The sequence below is a fragment of the Pristiophorus japonicus genome, chromosome 2, assembly GCF_044704955.1.
Source record: "Pristiophorus japonicus isolate sPriJap1 chromosome 2, sPriJap1.hap1, whole genome shotgun sequence".
NCBI lineage: Eukaryota > Metazoa > Chordata > Chondrichthyes > Pristiophoridae > Pristiophorus > Pristiophorus japonicus.
Window position 1 is genome coordinate 62,341,548 of NC_091978.1, and position 22,162 is coordinate 62,363,709.

Sequence of the window (22,162 nt, forward strand, 5' to 3'; positions counted from 1 at the left end):
ATTATGTTGTAATGTGGCCCTTTTTGATTTTTGCCCTTGATTTCTCTGCCCTCCACTCTTACTTTTCTCCTTCATACCTTTTGCTTTTGCCCCCTTTTTACTTCCCTCTGCCTTCCTGCATAGATTCCCACCCCCTGTGCCATATTAGTTTAAACCCTCCCCAACAGCACTAGCAAACACTTCGCCTTGGACATCGGTTCCGGTCCTGCCCAAGTGCAGATTGTCTGATTGCTTTGAGATGTCTGATGGTCGTGAAAGGCACTGTATAAATCCAAGTCTTTCTTTCTTTTAAATTGGTTTGTTCTATTTATTTTATCATGTTTACGATTGAGTTTTTTGTAGTTTAAATTCATTTTTAACTTTTGGGGTGATTATTCCAACTTCTTTGTCATTGCACAATAGCCAGTTACTCTTAGTGACAGTAGGCATAATATAAAGAAATAATAATGTTTTTAATAAATCTCGCTTTATGTGCCCACGTTCAAAACGCCTTTACTTACATTATTGTAATGTTAAAAAAATACCATAAAAATCTTACCTGGCAATAATAACTGGCAAAGTGTTTTTATTTTGCTTCTCAGAGAAAACTTCCACTTTATATTTCAGTTCTTTGTTCTGTTTTAAAATACATGATTTGAAGAGTTGACTCACATTTTTCCAATGTAAATATTTCAATTTTCTACTACTAAATTAAAATTAAATGGTTATAAAGACCTCAGTCTATTAGATGTAGTCAGGCCCATGAGTTATGTTAACATTTAATAGATTATCATTGCCATTGGCAGGTAAAGAAGGAAATAAAGAAGATGATGGTGGGTGCCATGGAATCTTACTGCACAGAAGGAGGCCATTTGGCCCATCATGCCAGTTTCAGAATTTACAGCTATGAGAAAAGGTGAAGGAAGCTGTGCATTTTTGGAAAAGAGGTGACTTGAAGACAACTTTATTGAAGTTTTCAGGATTATAAAGTAAATTGAAAAAATTGATGCTGGAATTTGTTCATGATGAAAGTTTGAAATTGATGTTAAAAATTAGAAACTTACAAATAAGAAAGATACTATGGTGAAACTTTTACACCCAAAATGTAATAGAATTGTGAAATACATTACCAGGACAGACACCTAAATGAGCAATATAAATGGGCTCAAGATTACTCATCAAATAAGCGACTCAGGATTATTGATTTAAAGAAACATCGACATGTGAAGTTATGATATCAAATAAACTGGAAATGTAATCAATTTTCTGATACATTCTGCTAGGAGACTTAGCAATAAATCTATGACACTATAAATAGTGTCAGGTAGTTTTCTCAGACCACACCCCATCAACAGGCAATGTACAGAATGGAACTTTCCTTTCAACCTTGGGCCATTAGGTAAATCATTGCACTTTAGTGCATTCCCTAAGATTATTGCAATGAAGGAAAACTGTAACAGTTGTTTGATTTTCCCATTTAGCATAATTTGGGCAAAGCTGCCAAACTTCCCCGATAGTGGAATGATATTTCAAATGTGAATTGGCCTGTCTCACAATTTTTAACTTTTTGAAAGGCTTCCAACAAAATGTTTTCATTGCTTCTAAAAGTTTTCAATTAAACATTGTTTTCTAAAAAGAGTTGAAGCCAGCTCAGACCGTTCCATTAAGTTGGCGTATTATATGTCCCTTATTAATTAGAGAGAAACACAAATTTGTGACAGGAAACCATACCAAACAGGTCGTCAATTCCCATACCCTCACCATCAGGGATGTGATCCCTATAAGAAAGAGCTACAGAATATGATTCCTACAATTCTAAACAGTCACCAGTTAGAGATTAAGAGGTTAACAGAAAAAGAATATTTGCAGCAAATATAACAGAAAAGGAATTATCCAAGTCTATTCCCATCACACGCCTTAAAAACCTGAACAGTGCTTGCTTTGCTAAGTTCGAAATGTAAGCATAATGAGATGAAAAAAGACCAAGGTCCATCTAATTCGCCTTCTACTTCTTGGTAGTCACATGATGCAATGTAATGGATTTCAATTCATGTTTTAGTTTTGTGTGCTTATAACTTACAAAACACAATAATCACCTCTGCTTCAAGTATGCCTACTTGTTCCCTCAGTGTCAGGATGATTCGATCCTGTTTTGTCAACTCAATTTTAAAATTTTCAATCTGTGAAGTGAAACAAAATCAAATGCGTTACATGAAAGACAGTGGTAGCTGGCATTGCACATTTATCCTTCACAGGTGAGAAGGCCTTTACAGTTTATTGCTCTTCCACATTATTGAAAGAAAAGCAATTAACACATCATATTCTGTGGGATATCCAATGATCACTATAGGCTAATACAGGATATAACTGTTGAAGGATGAGTGATTAATCAGGAAATCCCTTTTCGACCATTCATAAGAACATAAGAACATAAGAATTAGGAACAGGAGTAGGCCATCTAGCCCCTCGAGCCTGCTCCGCCATTCAACAAGATCATGGCTGATCTGGCCGTGGACTCAGCTCCCCTTACCCGCCCGCTCCCCGTAACCCTTAATTCCCTTATTGGTTAAAAATCTATCTATCTGTGATTTGAATAAATTCAATGAGCTAGCCTCAACTGCTTCCTTGGGCAGAGAATTCCACAGATTCTCAACCCTCTGGGAGAAGAAATTCCTTCTCAACTCGGTTTTAAATTGGCTCCCCCGTATTTTGAGGCTGTGCCCCCTAGTTCTAGTCTCCTCGACCAGTGGAAACAACCTCTCTGCCTCTATCTTATCTATCCCTTTCATTATTTTAAATGTTTCTATAAGATCACCCCTCATCCTTCTGAACTCCAACGAGTAAAGACCCAGTCTACTCAATCTATCATCATACGGTAACCCCCTCATCTCCGGAATCAGCCTAGTGAATCGTCTCTGTACCTCCTCCAAAGCTAGTATATCCTTCCTTAATTAAGGTGACCAAAACTGCACGCAATATTCCAGGTGCGGCCTCACCAATACTCTGTACAGTTGCAGCAGGACCTTCCTGCTTTTGTACTCCATCCCTTTTGCAATGAAGGCCAACATTCCATTCGCCTTCCTGATTAACTGCTGCACCTGCAAACTAACTTTTTGGGATTCCCCCAAATCCATCTGCATGGCAGCATGTTGTAATTTCTCCCCATTCAAATAATATTCCCTTTTACTGTTTTTTTTTCCAAGGTGGATGACCTCACATTTTCCGACATTGTATTCCATCTGCCAAACCTTAGCCCATTCGCTTAACCTATCTAAATCTCTTTGCAGCCTCTCTGAGTCCTCTACACAACCCGCTTTCCTACTAATCTTTGTGTCATCGGCAAATTTTGTTACACTACACTCTGTCCCCTCTTCCAGGTCATCTATGTATATTGTAAACAGTTGTGGTCCCAGCACCGATCCTTGTGGCACACCACTAACCACCGATTTCCAACCCGAAAAGGACCCATTTATCCCAACTCTCTGCTTCCTGTTAGCCAGCCAATTCTCTATCCATGCTAATACATTTCCTCTGACTCCGCGTACCTTTATCTTCTGCAGTAACCTTTTGTGTGGCACCTTATCGAATGCCTTTTGGAAATCTAAATACACCACATCCATCGGTATACCTCTATCCACCATGCTCGTTATATCCTCAAATAATTCCAGTAAATTAGTTAAACATGATTTCCCCTTCATGAATCCATGTTGTGTCTGCTTGATTGCACTATTCCTATCTAGATGTCCCGCTATTTCTTCCTTAATGATAGCTTCAAGCATTTTCCCCATGACAGAGTACTTAAGGACGTGGCCTTGGAAATAGCGGATGCATTGACAGTCATTTTCCAACATTCCATTGACTCTGGATCAGTTCCTATCGAGTGGAGGGTAGCCAATGTAACCCCACTTTTTAAAAAAGGAGGGAGAGAGAAAACCGGGAATTATCGGCCGGTCAGCCTGACATCGGTAGTGGGTAAGATGATGGAATCAATTATTAAGGATGTCATAGCAGCGCATTTGGAAAGAGGTGACATGATAGGTCCAAGTCAGCATGGATTTGTGAAAGGGAAATCAAGCTTGACAAATCTTCTGGAATTTTTTGAGGATGTTTCCAGTAGAGTGGACAAGGGAGAACCAGTTGATGTGGTATATTTGGACTTCAGAAGGCTTTCGACAAGGTCCCACACAAGAGATTAAAGTTAAAGCACATGGGATTGGGGGTAGTGTGCTGACATGGATTGAGAACTGGTTGTCAGACAGGAAGCAAAGAGTAGGAGTAAATGGGGACTTTTCAGAATGGCAGGCGGTGACTAGTGGGGTACCGCAAGGTTCTGTGCTGGGGCCCCAGCTGTTTACACTGTACATTTATGATTTAGACGAGGGGATTAAATGTAATATCTCCAAATTTGCGGATGACACTAAGTTAGGTGGCAGTGTGAGCTGCGAGGAGGATGCTATGAGGCTGCAGAGTGACTTGGATAGGTTAGGTGAGTGGGCAAATGCATGGCAGATGAAGTATAATGTGGATAAATGTGAGGTTATCCACTTTGGTGGTAAAAACAGAGAGACAGACTATTATCTGAATGGTGACAGATTAGGAAAAGGGGAAGTGCAACGAGACCTGGGTGTCATGGTACATCAGTCATTGAAGGTTGGCATGCAGGTACAGCAGGCGGTTAAGAAAGCAAATGGCATGTTGGCATTCATAGCAAGGGGATTTGAGTACAGGGGCAGGGAGGTGTTGCTACAGTTGTACAGGGCATTGGTGAGGCCACACCTGGAGTATTGTGTACAGTTTTGGTCTCCTAACCTGAGGAAGGACATTCTTGCTATTGAGGGAGTGCAGCGAAGGTTCACCAGACTGATTCCCGGGATGGCTGGACTGACCTATCAAGAAAGACTGGATCAACTGGGCTTGTATTCACTGGAGTTCAGAAGAATGAGAGGGGACCTCATAGAAACGTTTAAAATTCTGATAGGTTTAGACAGGTTAGATGCAGGAAGAATGTTCCCAATGTTGGGGAAGTCCAGAACCAGGGGTCACAGTCTAAGGATAAGGGTTAAGCCATTTAGGACCGAGATGAGGAGGAACTTCTTCACCCAGAGAGTGGTGAACCTGTGGGATTCTCTGCCACAGAAAGTTGTTGAGGCCAATTCACTAAATATATTCAAAAAGGAGTTAGATGTAGTCCTTACTACTAAGGGGATCAAGGGGTATGGTGAGAAAGCAGGAATGGGGTACTGAAGTTGCATGTTCAGCCATGAACTCATTGAATGGAGGTGCAGGCTAGAAGGGCCGAATGGCCTGCTCCTGCACCTATTTTCTATGTTTCTATGTTTCTACAGATGTTAAACTAACCGGCCTATAGTTACCTGCCTTTTGTCTGCCCCCTTTTTTAAACAGAGGCGTTACATTAGCTGCTTTCCAATCCGCTGGTACCTCCCCAGAGTCCAGAGAATTTTGGTAGATTATAATGAATGCATCTGCTATAACTTCCGCCATCTCTTTTAATACCCTGGGATGCATTTCATCAGGACCAGGGGACTTGTCTACCTTGAGTCCCATTAGCCTGTCCAGCACTACCCCCCTAGTGATAGTGATTGTCTCAAGGTCCTCCCTTCCCACATTCCTGTGACCAGCAATTTTTGGCATGGTTTTTGTGTCTTCCACTGTGAAGACCGAAGCAAAATAATTGTTTAAGGTCTCAGCCATTTCCACATTTCCCATTATTAAATCCCCCTTCTCATCTTCTAAGGGACCAACATTTACTTTAGTCACTCTTTTCCGTTTTATATATCTGTAAAAGCTTTTACTATCTGTTTTTATGTTTTGCGCAAGTTTACTTTCGTAATCTATCTTTCCTTTCTTTATTGCTTTCTTAGTCATTTTTTGCTGTCGTTTAAAATTTTCCCAATCTTCTAGTTTCCACTAACCTTGGCCACCTTGTATGCATTGGTTTTTAATTTGATACTCTCCTTTTTTTCCTTGGTTATCCACGGCTGGTTATCCCTTCTCTTAAGCCACGTATTCATCTGAGCTATCCTGCGAGTCCTACTCTGACTAGCAAGTGGCACTGGTAGCAATCCCGAGATTACTACTTTTGAGGTTCTACGTTTTAATTTAGTTCCTAACTCCTTAAATTCGTCTCGTAGGACCTCATCCCTTTTTTTACCTATATCATTGGTACCAATGTGCACCACGACAACTGGCTGTTCACCCTCCCTTTTCAGAATGTCCTGCACCCGCTCCGAGACATCCTTGACCCTTGTACCAGGGAGGCAACATACCATCCTGGAGTCTCGGTTGCGGCCGCAGAAATGCCTATCTATTCCCCTTACAATCGAATCCCCTATCACTATCGCTCTCCCACTCTTTTTCCTGCCTTCCTGTGCAGCAGAGCCAGCCACGGTGCCATGAACTTGGCTGCTGCTGCCCTCCCCTGATGAGTCATCCCCCTCAACGGTACTCAAAACGGTGTATCTGTTTTGCAGGGGATGACCGCAGGGAACCCCTGCACTACCTTCCTTGTACTGCTCTTCCTGCTGGTCTTCCATTCCCTAGCTGGGTGTGGACCCTTCACCTGCAGTAAGACCAACTCGCTACACGTGCTACTCACATCATTCTCAGCATCGTGGATGCTCCAGAGTAAATCTACCCTCAGCTCCAATTCCGCAAAACGGACTGTCAGGAGCTGGAGGCGGATACACTTCCCGCACACGTAGTCGTCAGGGACACCGGAAGTGTCCCTGAGTTCCCACATGGTACAAGAGGAGCATATCATGTGACCGAGCTCTCCTGCCATGACTTAACCCTTAGATACATTTAAATTGGCAACAACAATGCTAAAGTTTACTCGCTGTTATAGTTCGATCATGGCTGATCTGCACCTCAACTCTATTTATCTGTCATATCCCAACATCCATCCATCCATCCATCTATCTATCTATTTTTTTTCTATCTATCTATCTATAAGAGAATATTGCTTCAATGCTGATTCACCACCCAAACATTATAAATGGAAAAAAATGCTGATATCTAGAGAATCAAAACCGAAAATGCTGAAAACATCTGTGGACCCTTTGTTAAAATGAATGTAGGTTTGGATTTGATGAAAAGTTATTTGAGTTAATGTATCTAGCCTGTGAATAAATTTAATCTAATTTTCTGGTTTTGCCATCCAAGCAGTTGGAAAAATGGTTCACAGAATTTCTTATCACTAAATGCAATCCTACTCTTTGAGGCTTGCTCAATTACCCGAGTGCTTGCGTACTCATAGGATATTACTATCATTCAAAAATGGATTAAACATGCATAATAATTGTGTATGGAGAAAGAGTCAGACTGAAAACTGTAAGCTCAAAGTAAAGTGTGACCGTAGTCTTTTATTGCAGGTCTCCAGAGTGCCACTCCAACCAGTGAAGCCTCCTTTAAATACCTGTGCTCCCAAGGGATTATGGGATCCCTTGGGACTCCAGGGGATAAGCCCTCTGGTGGCTGTACAGAGTAAATACAAGTCCACATATATAACAACACTCCCCCCCACAAAGTCAATAGTGTAACTATTTACAATGTGAGTCGATCCGGGGCCCTTCTTGCCCTGGTTGATCGTCTCGGTGTGAAAGCTGGTATTGTTAAATCATTTGTTGGGCCCTCGCTGGGCTGCTGTGCAGCTGGCCTTGCTGGGTTGTCTGGTGTGTTGGGCCCTGCTGGGCTGCTGTGGATGATGGGTTCTGCTTTGTGGTCAACCAGTTGCCACTGGTGTGTATATTGGGGGATCAGAAAAGGTAGGATCCAAGATGGGTTGCTTCGGATAGTCCGTGAATCTGAGTTTGACTTGGTCCAAGTGTTTCCGGTGAATGAGTCCATTTGAAAGTTTGACCTGAAATACCCTGCTCCCCTCTTTGGCCACGACAGTGTCGGGAAGCGACTTGGGACCTTGTCCATAATTTAATACAAATATAGAATCATTGATTTCAATCTTGCGTGACACATTTGCTCTATCATGGTATGCACTTTGTTGAAGCCGCCTGCTCTTTACCTGTTCATGTAGATAAGGGTGAACTAAAGAGAGTCTCGTCTTAAGTACTCTTTTCATGAGCAGTTCAACAGGTGGGATCCCAGTGAGTGAGTGGGGTCTCGTGCGGTAGCTAAGCAGGACTCGGGATAGGCGAGTCTGCAGTGAGCCTTCCGTTATCCTCTTCAAGCCCTGCTTGATGGTTTGCATTATTCTCTCTGCCTGACCATTGGATGCTGGTTTAAATGGGGCAGATGTGACATAAGAACATAAGAATTAGGAACAGGAGTAGGCCATCTAGCCCCTCGAGCCTGTTCCGCCATTCAATAAAATCATGGCTGATCTGGTCGTGGACTCAGCTCCACTTACCCGCCCTCTCCCCGTAACCCTTAATTCCCTTATTGCTTAAAAATCTATCTATCTTTGACTTGAAAACATTCAATGAGCCAGCCTCAACTGCTTCCTTGGGCAGAGAATTCCACAGATTCACAACCCTCTGGGAGAAGAAATTCTTTCTCAACTCGGTTTTAAATTGGCTCCTCCGTATTTTGAGGCTGTGCCCCCTAGTTCAATCTCCCCCACCAATGGAAACAACCTCTCTGCCTCTATCTTGTCTATCCCTTTCATGATTTTAAATGTTTCTATAAGATCACCCCTCATCCTTCTGAACTCCAAGGAGTAAAGACCCAATCTACTCAATCTATCATCATAAGGTAACCCCCTCATTTCTCGAATCAGCCTAGTGAATCGTCTCTGTACCCCTTCCAAAGCTAGTATATCCTTCCTTAAGTAAGGTGACCAAAACTGCACGCAGTACTCCAGGTGCGGCCTTACCAATACCTTATACAGTTGCAGCAACACCTCCCTGCTTTTGTACTCCATCCCTCTCGCAATGAAGGCCAACATTCCATTTGCCTTCCTGATTACCTGCTGCACCTGCAAACTAACCTTTTGGGATTAAGAACCCCCAGGTCCCTCTGCACCACAGCATGTTGTAATTTCTCCCCATTCAAATAATATTCCCTTTTACTGTTTTTTTTCCCCAAGGTGGATGACCTCACACTTTCCGACATTGTATTCCATCTGCCAAACCTTAGCCCATTCGCTTAACCTATCCAAATCTCCTTGCAGCCTCTCTGAGTCCTCTACACAACCCGCTTTCCCACTAATCTTAGTGTCATCTGCAAATTTTGTTGCACTACACTCTGTCCCCTCTTCCACGTCATCTATGTATATTGTAAACAGTTGTGGTCCCAGTGTCGATCCCTGTGGCACACTACTAACCACTGATTTCCAACCGGAAAAGGACCCATTTATCCCGACTCTCTGCTTTCTGTTCGGCAGCCAATTCTCTATCCATGCTAATACATTTCCTCTGACTCCGCGAACCTTTATCTTCTGCAGTAACCTTTTGTGTGGCACCTTATCGAATGCCTTTTGGAAATCTAAATACACCACATCCATCGGTACACCTCTATCCACCATGCTCGTTATATCCTCAAAGAATTCCAGTAAGTTAGTTAAACATGATTTCCCTTTCATGAATCCATGCTGCGTCTGCTTGATTGCACTATTCCTATCCAGATGTCCCGCTATTTCTTCCTTAATGATAGTTTCAAGCATTTTCCCCACTACAGATGTTAAACTAACCGGCCTATAGTTACCTGCCTTTTGCCTGCCCCCTTTTTTAAACAAAGGTGTTACATTAGCTGCTCTCCAATCCACTGGTACCTCCCCAGAGTCCAGAGAATTTTGGTAGATTATAACAAATGCATCTGCTATAACTTCCGCCATCTCTGGGATGCATTTCATCAGGACCAGGGGACTTGTCTACCTTCAGTCCCATTGGACATGTTTGATCCCGTTACAGGTCATGAATTCTTTGAACACAGCACTGGTAAAACATCGCCCGTTGTCGCTCACCAGGACATCGGGTAAGCTGTGTGTGGCAAACATGGCCCGCAGGCTTTCAGTAGTGGCAGCGGACGTGCTAGCCGACATTATCTCACATTCAATCCACTTGGAGTACGCGTCTACAACCACAAGGAACATGTTACCCAAGAACAGGCCTGCATAGTCGACGTGTACCCTAGACCATGGATTGGAGGGCCAAGACCATAAACTTAGCGGCACCTCCCTGGGTACATTGCTTAACTGCGAGCATGTATTACATCTGTGAATGCAGGACTCCAAGTCCGCATCAATACCGGGCCACCACACGTGGAATCTGGCTATCGCTTTCATCACTACGATGCCTAGGTGGGTACTGTGTAGGTCATTGGGACAATAGGACTGGCCCACTTGCTGAACTCAATCGGTGAAATGATGCCCTCTCTTTGCAGCCGGTCTAGCTCGACCTGTACCCTTTCTCTCATCATGTACGGTACTGCTCTCGCCTTTTGATGGATGGGTCGCGCCCCCGGAATTAGGTGGATCTGCACTTTTGCTTCTTGGAATTTCCTGATGCCTGGTTCGAACAGCGAAGAAAATTTGTTTAAGACCTGGGCACACGAAGTGTCGTCAGCGGGCGATAGCGCTCGGGCCTCGTCCCAGTTCCAGCGTATCTTTCCCAGCCAGCTCCTGCCGAGCAACGTGGGACCATCGCCCGGTACCACCCAGTGTGCACCGCGCCATCGTAGGAGACCTTTACGGTAGCACTGCCAATTACAGGAATTAGTTCTTTTGTGTAAGATCTTAGTTTCGTGCGAACTGGAGTTAAGACTGGCCTTGAGGCCTTGTTGCACCACAATCTTTCGAAAGTCTTTTTGCCCATGATGGACTGGCTCGCGCCCGTGTCTAGCTCCATTGACACCTGGAGTCCATTAAGTTAAACATTCAGCATTATGGGGGACAATTCGTGGTGAATGTGTGCACCCCATGTACCCTGCCTCCTCGATCCGAGGCTCTGATTCATTGTGATTCTCCATGGATCTATCCTCCTCTGCAACATGGTGGTTTGCAGGTTTAACGGGCTTTGCAGTATGCCTGCACATTCATTGGAGGTGTCTCATTGTTCCACAGCCCTTGCAAACGTACTCTTTGGTGGTGGACTCTGAGTCATCTGCGGATGTGCAGCTTGCAGGTATGTGTGACCTGCCCTGTACGTTACATTTTGAAAACAACATCACTTTGTTCACAGTACTTGTAGCAGCACTTGTGTGCTGAGAGATTTGCTTCATATTGTCACTGGTGGCAATGAACGCCTGGGCTATCACTGTGGCCTTACTGAAGATTGGGGTCTCTACAGTCAAAAGTTTGTGAAATATGGTTTCGTGGCCAATGCCAAGTACGAAAAAGTCTCTGACCATGTACTCCAAATGTCCTTCAAATTTGCAATGTCCTGCAAGGCGTCTTAGCTCGGCAACATAACTCACCACTTCCTGGCCTTCAGACCTTTTGTAGGTGTAGAAGCTGTACCTTGCCATCAGAACGCTTTCCTTCGGGTTCAAATGCTCTCGGACCAGTGTGCACAAATCGTCATATGATTTCTCCGTGGGTTTCGCTGGAGTGAGCAGATTCTTCATGAGGCCATACGTTGGTGCCCCACAGACGGTGAGATGGATTGCCCTTCATTTGGCAGCGCTCTCTTCCCCATCTACCTCATTGGCCGCGAAGCATTGGTCGAGTTGCTCCACAAAAGTTTCCCAATCATCTCCCTCCGAAAATTTCTCCAGGATGCCCACTGTTCTCTGCATCTTTGGATTCGCTATCTGTATCTTGTTGCCAGTTGTTGTGTATGGAGAAAGAGTCAGACTGAACACTGAGCTCAAAGTAAACATAGAAACATAGAAAATAGGTGCAGGAGTAGGCTATTTGGCCCTTCGAGCCTGCACCACCATTCAATAAGATCATGGCTGATCATTTCCTCAGTACCCCTTTCCTGATTTTTCTACATACCCCTTGATCCCATTAGCCTTAAGGGCCATATCCAATTCCCTCTTGAATATATCCAATGAACTGGCATCAACAACTCTCTGCGGTAGGGAATTCCACAGGTTAACAACTCTCTGAGTGAAAAAGTTTCTCCTCATCTCAGTCCTAAATCCTAAGACTGTGTCCCCTGATTCTGGACTTCCCCAACATCAGGAACATTCTTCCCCCATCTAACCTGTCCAGAATCTTCTATGTTTCTATGAGATCCCCTCTCATCCTTCTAAACTCCAGTGTATAAAAGCCCAGTTGATCCAGTTTCTCCTCATATGTCAGTCCAGCCATCCCGGGATTCAGTCTGGGAATCTTCGCTGCACTTCCTCAATAGCAAGAACGTCCTTCCTCAGATTAGGAGACTGAACACAATATTCAAGATGAGGCCTCTCCAAGGCCCTGTACAACTAGTAGTAAGACCTCCATGCTCCTATATTCAAATCCCCTAGCTATGAAGGCCAGCATACCATTTGCCTTCTTCACTACCTGCTATACCTGCATGCTAACTTTCAATGACTGATGAACCATGACACCAAGGTCTCGTTGCACATCCCCTTTTCCTAATCTGCCGCCATTCAGATAATATTCTGCCTTTGTGTTTTTGCCCCCAAAGTGTGACCGTAGTCTTTTATTGCAGGTCTCCAGAGTGCCACTCCAACCAGTGAAGCCTCCTTAAATACCTGTGCTCCCAAGGGATTATGGGATCCCTTGGGACTCCAGGGATGAGTCCTCTGGTGGCTATACAGAGTAAATACAAGTCCACATATATAACAATAATGTTTTGTTAAGAGCAATGATTGAATAACAAGAGCATTTTTTCCCCAATTTATTCTCTTTTGTTAGCCTCTCTCATGAAGATGCAAATTCTTGCTGGGTTATATGGGTGTCAGCAGCCACCTGTACCCTACCCTTGTGCCAATTTCTTCATGTGTAAGTCTATACACTGAGATCTGGCAGGCTGTTCAACCATATTAACATCTCAACTGCCTTCTAACTTGAGGTCAGCGAATGCATAAAGACTGGGGATTGAACCTGGCACGTCACTCTGTATGACTCAGTACCACATTGGGTGAAATATTTACCAACTTAAAAAAAAATTGTTCCTGGAATGTGACCGTTGTTTGCAAGGCCAACATTTATTGCCCATCCCTAAATGCCTTTGAGAAGGTTGTGATGAGCCGCCTTCTTGAACCATGGCAGTCCTTGTGGTGAAGGTACTCCTATAGTGCTGTTAGGGAGGGAGTTCCAGATTTTGACCCAGCGATGATGAAGGGACGGCGATATATTTCCAAGTCAGGATGGTGTATAACTTGGAGGGGAAGTTGCAGGAGATGATGTTCCCATGCGCCTGCTGCCCTTGTCCTTCTTGCGGTAGGATTGCAGGTTTGGGAAGTGCTGCCGAAGAAGCCTTGGCGAATTGCTGCCGTGCATCTTGTAGATGGTGCAGCCACAGTACATCAGTGATGGAGGGAGTGAATGTTTAAGGTGGTGCGTGGGATGCCAATCAAGCGGGCTGCTTTGTCCTGGATGGTATCGAGCATCTTGAGTGTTGTTGGAGCTGCATTCATCCAGGTAAGTGGAGAGTATTCCATCACACTCCTGACTTGTGCCTTGTAGATTGTGGAAAGGCTTTGGGGAGTCAGGAGGTGAGACACTCGTCAAAGAATACCCAGCCTCTGACCTGCCCTTGTTGCCACAGTATTTATGCGGCTGGTCTAGTTTCTGGTCAATGGTGACCCCCAGAATATTGATGGTGGGGGATTTGGCAATACTAGTGCCGTTGAATTTCAAGGGATGGTGGTTAGACTTGCTTTTGTTGGCGATAGTCATTGCTTGGTACTTGTGTGGCATGAATGTCACTTGCCACTTATCTGCCTAAGCCTGAATGTTGTCCACGACTTGCTGCATGTAGTCATGGACTGCTTCATCATCTGATGAGTTGAGAATGGCACTGAACACTGTGCAGTCATCAGCGAATATCCCCAAGTCAGATCTTATGATGGAGGTAATGTCATTGATGAAGCAGCTGAAGATGGTTGGGCCTTGGTCACTACCCTGAGAAACTCCTGCAGTGATGTCCTGGGGCTGTGATGATTGGCCTCTAACAAACACAACCATCTTCCTTTGTGCTAGGTATGACTCGATTTCCATTGACTTCAATCTTACTGAGCCACCAGGGGAGCTAGATAGCAGAAGTCATTTCTGAGTGCATTCTGACAACAGGTCATCGCCCTGAAACATTGACTCTGTTTCTTTCTCCACAGATGCTGCCTGACCTGCTGAGTATTTCCAGCATTTTCTATTTTGATTTCAGACTTCCAGCATCCGCAGAATTTTTCTTTTGCCGTAGAAGTAATTTGATTGCTATTGAAGCAGTGAATAATTTATTATATTATGGAATATGCTGGTGTTCTATGTTAACTTCATGCTCACCGTGTTTATTACGCTATACAAGTTTCGATCTTGCTGGGTGACAACGTTTTCCAGGTGAAAGATCTTTTCCTGTAGTGTGGAAACCTCCAACTGATGATCCTGAAACCTGTTAGCAAATACTTTTGGGTTCATTTGATCAATATCAACTTTATAAAAATTGTCCCGCATTGCATTCCCTTTCACCTCTGGAAATACCAAAAGAAAATTAAAGACAGTGTCACAGTGATACATGATTATTTAAAAAAAGGAATTCATGTGTGGATGAATCCTGGGAACTTTCCATAACTTTTCTCACTTTGCATATTAAAGCTGTCTTAAGGGGCCCAAGTTTCCACATGATTCGCGCCTGATTTTTAAGAGCAACTGGTGGAGAACGGACTATTTTAGAAATCGCAATTCTCCACATTTTTTTTTCTGCAGTTCTAGTCAGGTAGAACAGTTCTAGTTTAGAACAGAATTTTTTTCTTCAAAAGGGGGCGGGGCCGGCCACTGACGCCTGATTTGAAAGTTTCCACAGTGAAAATGTACTCCAAACTAAAGTAGAATGGAGCCAGTGAAGATTTTTGTAGAACTGAAAAAACCTGTTCTACACATTAAAAAATCAGGCGCAGGTTACAAATTAGGCGCCCAGAACGAGGTGGGGGGGGGGAAGGGAACTCATTAAATTCGACAATAAATCCTTATTTATACTTCTACAAATATTATACAAATAAATCCAACCTGAATAAACATTTATAAGCCAAGAAAAGATTAAATAAACCATCTTCCTACCTGTGTGAAAGTGCTTCAGCCAGGGAGAATTCTGCAGCCGTTCGTGCCGCTGAGCGGGAGGGGGAGAGAGAGAGAGAGAGAAGGGAGGGAGAGAGAGAGGGGGGAGGGAGGGAGGGAGGGAGAGAGAGAGAGGGGGGGAGGGAGGGGGGGTGAGAGAGAGAGGGGAGGGAGGGGGAGAGAGAGAGAAGGGAGGGAGGGGGGGAGAGAGAGAGGGGAGGGGGAGAAGAGGGGAGGGAGGGGAGAGAGAGAGAGGGAGGGAGGGAGGTGGAAGAGAGAGAGAGGGGAGAGAGAGAGAGAGAGGGAGGGTCGGGCGGGGAACAGGAGCACGGGTCGGGGGGGGGCGTGGGTGTCGGGGCGGGGCGAGGGGGGGGGAGCGGGTGTCGGATCGGGGTGGGGGGGGAGCGGGTGTCGGGTCTCGGGTCGGGGGGGGAGCGGGTGTCGGGTCTCGGGTCGGGGTGGGCGGGGGGGGAGCAGGTGTCGGGTCGGGTCTGATCGGCGGGGGGTGGGGAGCGGGTGTCGGGTCGGGTCGGGTCGGCGGGGGGAGCGGGTGTCGGGTCGGGTCGGGTCTGGTCGGCGGGGGGAGCGGGTGTCGGGTCTTGTCGGGGGCGGGGAGCAGGAGCTGGCCGTGGGAGGAGCCTTCTTCATGCAGCCCCAGTGAGGCCATTCAGCCAGGGCTAGGGGCTGCGTGCTTCGGGCCCCTCCCACAGAGTTCGGCGCCTGGAGCTACTGCACTTGCGTGCCCACTGTAGCGCGCATGTGCAGAGGTCCCGGCACTGTTTTCAGCGCAGGTACCTGGCTCCGCCCCCCCCCCCACAGCTCGTGCTGGCTGCGCCGAGAGCCAGAGGACCTGTACGTAGGTGCAGAATACCGAGGATTTTTTTAGGCGCCGTTTTAGGCGTAAAAAACGGGCGCCCAGCTCAGAGGGGCGCCCGTTTTTTTTCTTGTGGAAACTTGGGCCCAAGGTTTCACAGTGAGTGAAAGATGGTAGAGTTTTTTTTCCACCTTTATAGAACTTTAATAAACTCCAAACTGGATTGTTTTCCCTAAAAAAAAGAAAGACTTACATTTATATAGCGCCTTTCATGACCACCGGATGTCTCAAATGCTTTATGGCCAATTAAGTACTTTTTTGGGGGTGTACTCGCTGTTGTAATGTACCAAATTTACTTTAAAAAAGTTTGCATTTATATTGTCAGTAACTTCGGGTACATTGCTATTTTAAAAGATGTGTAAGGGGCAGGTTATTTAAAAAAAACTGGTGTGCACTATAGTGAGATCAGTGAAATGAGTGAAGTGGCTGCAGAGATAGTGGATGCATTAGTTGTGATCTACCAAAATTCCCTGGATTCTGGAGTGGACCCAGCGGATTGGAAAACCGCAAGTCTAACGCAGCTATTTAAAAAAGGAGGCAGACAAAAAGCAGGAAACTATAGAGTAGTTAGCCTAATGTCTGTTGTTGGGAAACTGCTGGAGTCCATTATTCATCGTCATAGGCAGTCCCTCGGAATCGAGGAAGACTTGCTTCCACTCCTGAAGTGAATTCTTTGGTGGCTGAACAGTCCAATACGAGAGCCACAGACTCTGTCACAGGTGGGACAGATAGTCGTTGAGGGAAGGGGTGGGTGGAACAGGTTTGCCACACGCTCTTTCCGCTGCCTGCACTTGATTTCTGCATGCTCTCGGCGTTGAGACTCAAAATGTTCAGCGCCCTCCCGGATGCACTTCCTCCACTTAGGGCAGTCTTTGGCCAGGGACTCCCAGGTGTCAGTGGGGATCTTGCACTTTATCAGGGAGGGTTTGAGGGTGTCCTTGTAACTTTTCCGTTGCCCACCTTTAGCTCGTTTGCCATGAAGGAGCTCCGAGTAGAGCACTTGCTTTCGGAGTCCCGTGTCTGGCATGCGAACTATGTGGCCTGCCCAGCGGAGCTGATTGAGTGCGGTCAGTGCTTCAATGCTGGGGATGTTACCCTGGATGAGGACGCTGATGTTCGTGCATCTGTCTTCCCAGGGGATTTGTAGGATCTTACGGAGACATCGTTGGTAATATTTTTCCATCGACTTGAGGTGTCTACTGTACATGGTTCATGTCTCTGAGTCATACAGGAGGTTGGGTATTACTACAGTCCTGGAGACCATGAGCTTGGTGGCAGTTTTGAGGGCCTGGTTTGCAAACACTCTTTTCCTCAGGCGGCCGAAGGCTGCACTGTCACACTGGAAGCGGTGTTGGATCTCGTCGTCGATGCCTGCTCTTGTTGATAGGAGGCTCCCAAGATATAGGAAGTGGTCCATGTTGTCCAGGGCCGCGCCGTGGATCTTGATGACTGGGGCGGCAGTGCCGTGTGGCGAGGACAGGCTGGTGGAGGACCTTGGTCTTACGGATGTTTGATGTAAGGCCCATGCTTTCGTACGCCTCAGTAAATACGTCGACTATGTCCTGGAGTTCAGCCTCTGTATGTGCTCAGACGCAGGCATCGTCCGCGTACTGTAGCTCGACGACAGAGGTTGGGGTGGTCTTGGACCTGGCCCAGAGATGACGAAGGTTGAACAGGTTCCCACTGGTTCTATAGTTTAGTTCCACTCCAGCGGGGAGCTGGTTGACTGTGAGATGGAGCATGGCAGCAAGAAAGATTGAGAAGAGGCTTGGGGCGATGACACAGACCTGTTTGACCCCGGCCTGAACGTGGATTGGATTTGTGAGGATTCGTTGGTAAGGATCACGGCCTGCATGTCGTCGTGGAGCAGGCGGAGGATTGTGACGAACTTTTGGGGGCATCCGAAACAGAGGAGGACGCTCCATAGACCCTCAAGTTGACAATGTCAAAGGCCTTTGTAAGGTTGAAGAAGGCCATGTATAAGGGCTGGCGCTGTTCCCTGCATTTTTCCTGTAGATGTCGCGCTGCAAAAATCATGTCTGTTGTGTCCCGTAGGGGAAGAAATCTGCACTGTGACTCCGGGACGGGTTCCTCGGCCATAGGAAGAAGACGGTTGAGGAGGACTCTAGCGACAACTTTCCCAGTGGCTGATAGCAGGGAGATTCCTCTGTAGTTGCCGCAGTCTGACTTGTCCCCCTTTTTAAAGATGGTCATGATTACTGCATCTCTGAGATCCTCCGGTATGCTGCCCTCCCTCCAGATGAGAGAGATGAGGTCATGCATTTGCGCCAGCAGTGCCTCTCCGCCATACTTCAATGCCTCAGCAGGGATTCCATCCGCACCCGTAGCCTTGTTGTTTTTAAGCTGCCTTATGGCTTTTTCTACCTCGTGCAGTGTTGGGGTCTTACTGAGGTGGTGGCAGGTAGCATGCTGCGGGATAGAGTCGAGAACACTCGAGTCGAAGGCAGAGACTCTATTGAGGAGATCTTCGAAGTGCTCCTTCCAATGTGCCCTGACTGCCTCGGTGTCCTTGATGAATGTTTCCCCATTCTTGGCCAGCAGTGGGGTTGGCCCGTAGGTGGCCTTGACTGCGATGAAGAATCCTCGCACATCATGGCTGTCGGCCAGCTGCTGTATCTCCTGGGCTTTCTTCATCCACCACCTGTTTTTTAGGTCCCGGGTTTTTTGTTGGACCTCAGCCTTGAGCCGTCTGTAATGTTGCTTTGCTGCTCCCGTGTTTAAGGCTCAGAAATGCCCTGCGCTTGCAATCTATTAGCTCTTGGATCTCTTGATCATTCTCATCAAACCAGTCCTGGTGTTTCCTGGTTGAGTGACCGAGCGTCTCTTTGTAAGCACTGGTTATGGAGGCCTGGAGGGCAGACCAATCGCTGTGGGCATTCTGCGTCTCGGGGTCATCAAGGCACGCCAGGTTAGCTGTGAGGCGCTGGCTGTATAGGACTCCCTTAACTGGGTCCTTAAGTGCTCCGGCATTGACTTTCTTGCGGCATTGTTTCTGCTGCCCCCTCCGCTTTGGGGCTATGTTGATGTCGAGGATTTGGCGGTGGTCCGTCCAGCAGTCGTTGGCTCCTGTCATGGCGCGGGTGATGCGTATTATTAAGGAAGCAGTAGAAGGGCATTTGAAAATGCATAATTCAATCAAGCAGAGTCAGCATGGTTTTATGAAAGGAATATCATGTTTGACAAATTTGCTGGAGTTCTTTGAGGATGTAATGAGTGGATATGGTGTATTTGGATTTCCAGAAGGCATTCGATAAGGTGTCACAAAAGGTTACTGCACAAGATAAAACAGGGTTGGGGGGAATATATTAGCATGGATAGAGGATTGGCTAACTAACAGAAAACAGAGAGTCGGGATAAATGGATCATATTCTGGTTGGCAAACAGTAACTAGTATGATGCCGCAGGAATCGGTGCTGGTGCCTCAACTATTTACAATCTATATTAATGACTTTAATGAAGGGACCGAGTGTAATGTAGCCAAGTTTGCTGATGATGCAAAGATGGGTGGGAAAGCAAATTGTGAGGAGGACACAAAAAATGTGCAAAGTGATATAGACAGGCTAAATGAGTGGAAAAAATTTGGCAGATGTAGTATAATGTGAGAAAATGTGAGGTTATCCACTTTGGCAGAAAAAATATAAAAGCAAATTATAATTTAAATGGAGAAAAATTGCAAAGTGCTGCAACACAGAGGGACCTGGGGGTCCTTGTGCATGAAACACAAAAAGTTAGTATGTGGGTTCAGCAAGTAATCATAGAATCATAGAAACATAGAAAATAAGTGCAGGAGTAGGCCATTCGGCCCTTTGAGGCTGCACAACCATTCAATATGATCATGGCTGATCATGCACTTTAGTATCCCATTCCTGCTTTCTCTCCATACCCCTTGATCCCTTTAGCCGTAAAGGCCACATCTACTCTCTTTTGAATATTTCTAACGAACTGGCCTCAACAACTTTCTGTGGTAGAGAATTCCACATGCTCACAACTCTCTGAGTGAAGAAGTTTCTCCTCATCTCGGTTCCAAATGGCTTACCCCTTATCATTAGATTGTGAAGGCAAATGGAATGTTGGCCTTTATTGCAAGGAGGATAGAGTATAAAAGCAGAGAAGTCTTGCTACAATTGTATAGGGTATAGGTGAGGCCATACCTGGAGTACTGTGTACAGTTTTGGTCTCCGTATTTAAGGAAGGATATACTTGTATTGGAGGTGTTCAGAGAAGGTTCACTAGGTTGATTCTGGAGATGAGGGGGTTGACTTATGAAGATAGGTTGAGTATTCATTGGAATTCAGAAGAATGAGAGGTGATCTTATCGAAACATATAAGATAATGAGGGGGCTCGACAAGGTGGATGCAGAGAGGATATTTCCACTCATAGGGGAAACTAAAACTAGGGGACATAGTCTCAGAATAAGGGGTCGCCCATTTAAAAGATGAGGAGGAATTTCTTCTCTGAGGGTTGTAAATCTATGGAATTTTCTGCCCCAGAGAGCTGTGGAGGCTGGGTGATTGAATATATTTAAGGCAGAGATAGACAGATTTTTGAGCGATAAGGGAATAAGGGGTTATGGGGAGCAGGCAGGGAGGTGGAGCTGAGTCCATGATCAGATCAGCCATGATCTTATTGAATGGCGGAGCAGGCTCGAGGGGCCAAATGGCCTACTCCAGTTCCTATTTCTTATATTCTTATATAATATGTGTTCATGCCTAAGAAAAATGCAGGACAAATACAGTTGCACTATTTATCAACAAGTTACTACATTTGAGCAGTGGATTGTTGAATTTGAGAAGCACCTTGATGTTTAAGCAGTGCACAGGTTGAAGAAAAAGCTGGGGAAAAGATAGATAAAGAAAATGAAATGGAGGGGAAAATGAGCCAGAAGGTGTGACCAGGAAGCAGATAGGCAGGCTGGGAATCCACATGGGTTGACACCAACTTACTGCTCTTCTGGGCTGGTTTGAGCATTACAACAACAACAACTTGCATTCATATTGCACCTTTCATTTAGAAAAACATCCGAAGGTGCTTTACAGATGCGTTAACAGACAAAAAATGGATGCCAAGCCAAAGAAGGAGATATTAGAAGGGATGACTAAGTTTGGTCAATGAGATAGATTTTAAGCAGGATTAGTCTTCGGGTGATATTTCAGAAGGAAACACGTTGGTCAGCAAACATTATGTGGAGCTTAGCCCCTTGGAGCTTTGTAGTACATGGAAACAGGGTGGCGGGGAGAAACTTTGAGAAGGGGAGACACATATTAGTAGTGGGAGGCTCAATCGAGGTTCATTGTAGTAAGCATTTCAAATCTTCACAGTGTTTTAGTGCTTCGTGCAAATTAGTGTGTAAAAACAAAAAAACCTTACAACAGACTAACGATAATTACATATAAATAAGTATAGACTAAGATAAGGACCAAAGATAAAGAACTAAGATACCTAAACCGGGTTTCAAAAAATAGTTTCCAGTAGTGTCGATTCGGCTGGGATAAATAACTCCAGGTCCCGGTGATGTCACAAGACAGCAGGATAGTGATTGGTTGGCGAGTAATATATTTTTATTGCTCTCTAAGCTAGGGGAGTGGTGTTAAATAAAAACTAGGAAGCTTTAACGAATGGTTTATTAACTGATTCATTCAAACTAATTAAATTAATTAGTTTAAAAAACTAAAAATAAACCAAGTGAATTGATTATATAAAACCTTAGTTAATTCAATATATAAAACAAGGTTAGATAGCGACGGCAGTACAGGAGGTGTACTGTATTTGCAGCATGAGGGAGTTTGTGGAGAGCAACTTGATCCCAGGCACCCTCATCTGCAGTAAATGTCTGCAACTCGAGGAACTTCGGCTCAGAGTTGTTCAGCTGGAGTTTGAGATGCAGACATTGCAATGCATCAGAGAGGGAGAGAGTTACCTGGACATTTTGCCAGTCACATCCCTTAGATTATGTAATGGTTTAGATTTTGTCAGGGAAAGAGGATGTGACTGCAACTCAGGCAGGTAAGGGGACCTCAGATGCACTGGTCGAGGAGCCTTAGTCTTTGTCATTGTCCAACAGGTGAGAGATACTTGCTACCAGTGTGGATGAGAACAAAGACTGCTGGGAGATGGGCAAATTAACCATGGCACATTGATACAGGAGGCC

The 22,162-nt window shown here is 45.3% G+C and overlaps 1 protein-coding gene across 1 annotated transcript in view; it reads right to left on the reverse strand.

Moving 5' to 3' along the window:
* Positions 1-22,162, reverse strand: part of LOC139230308 (coiled-coil domain-containing protein 68-like) — a 100,628-nt gene that overhangs the window by 3,721 nt on the left and 74,745 nt on the right. The window contains exons 8-10 of the mRNA XM_070862136.1: positions 14,351-14,456; positions 2,076-2,159; positions 539-615 (exon numbers count right to left, since the gene is read on the reverse strand). Coding sequence (XP_070718237.1) covers positions 539-615; positions 2,076-2,159; positions 14,351-14,456 — 267 coding nt within the window. The remainder of the gene's footprint in view (positions 1-538; positions 616-2,075; positions 2,160-14,350; positions 14,457-22,162) is intronic.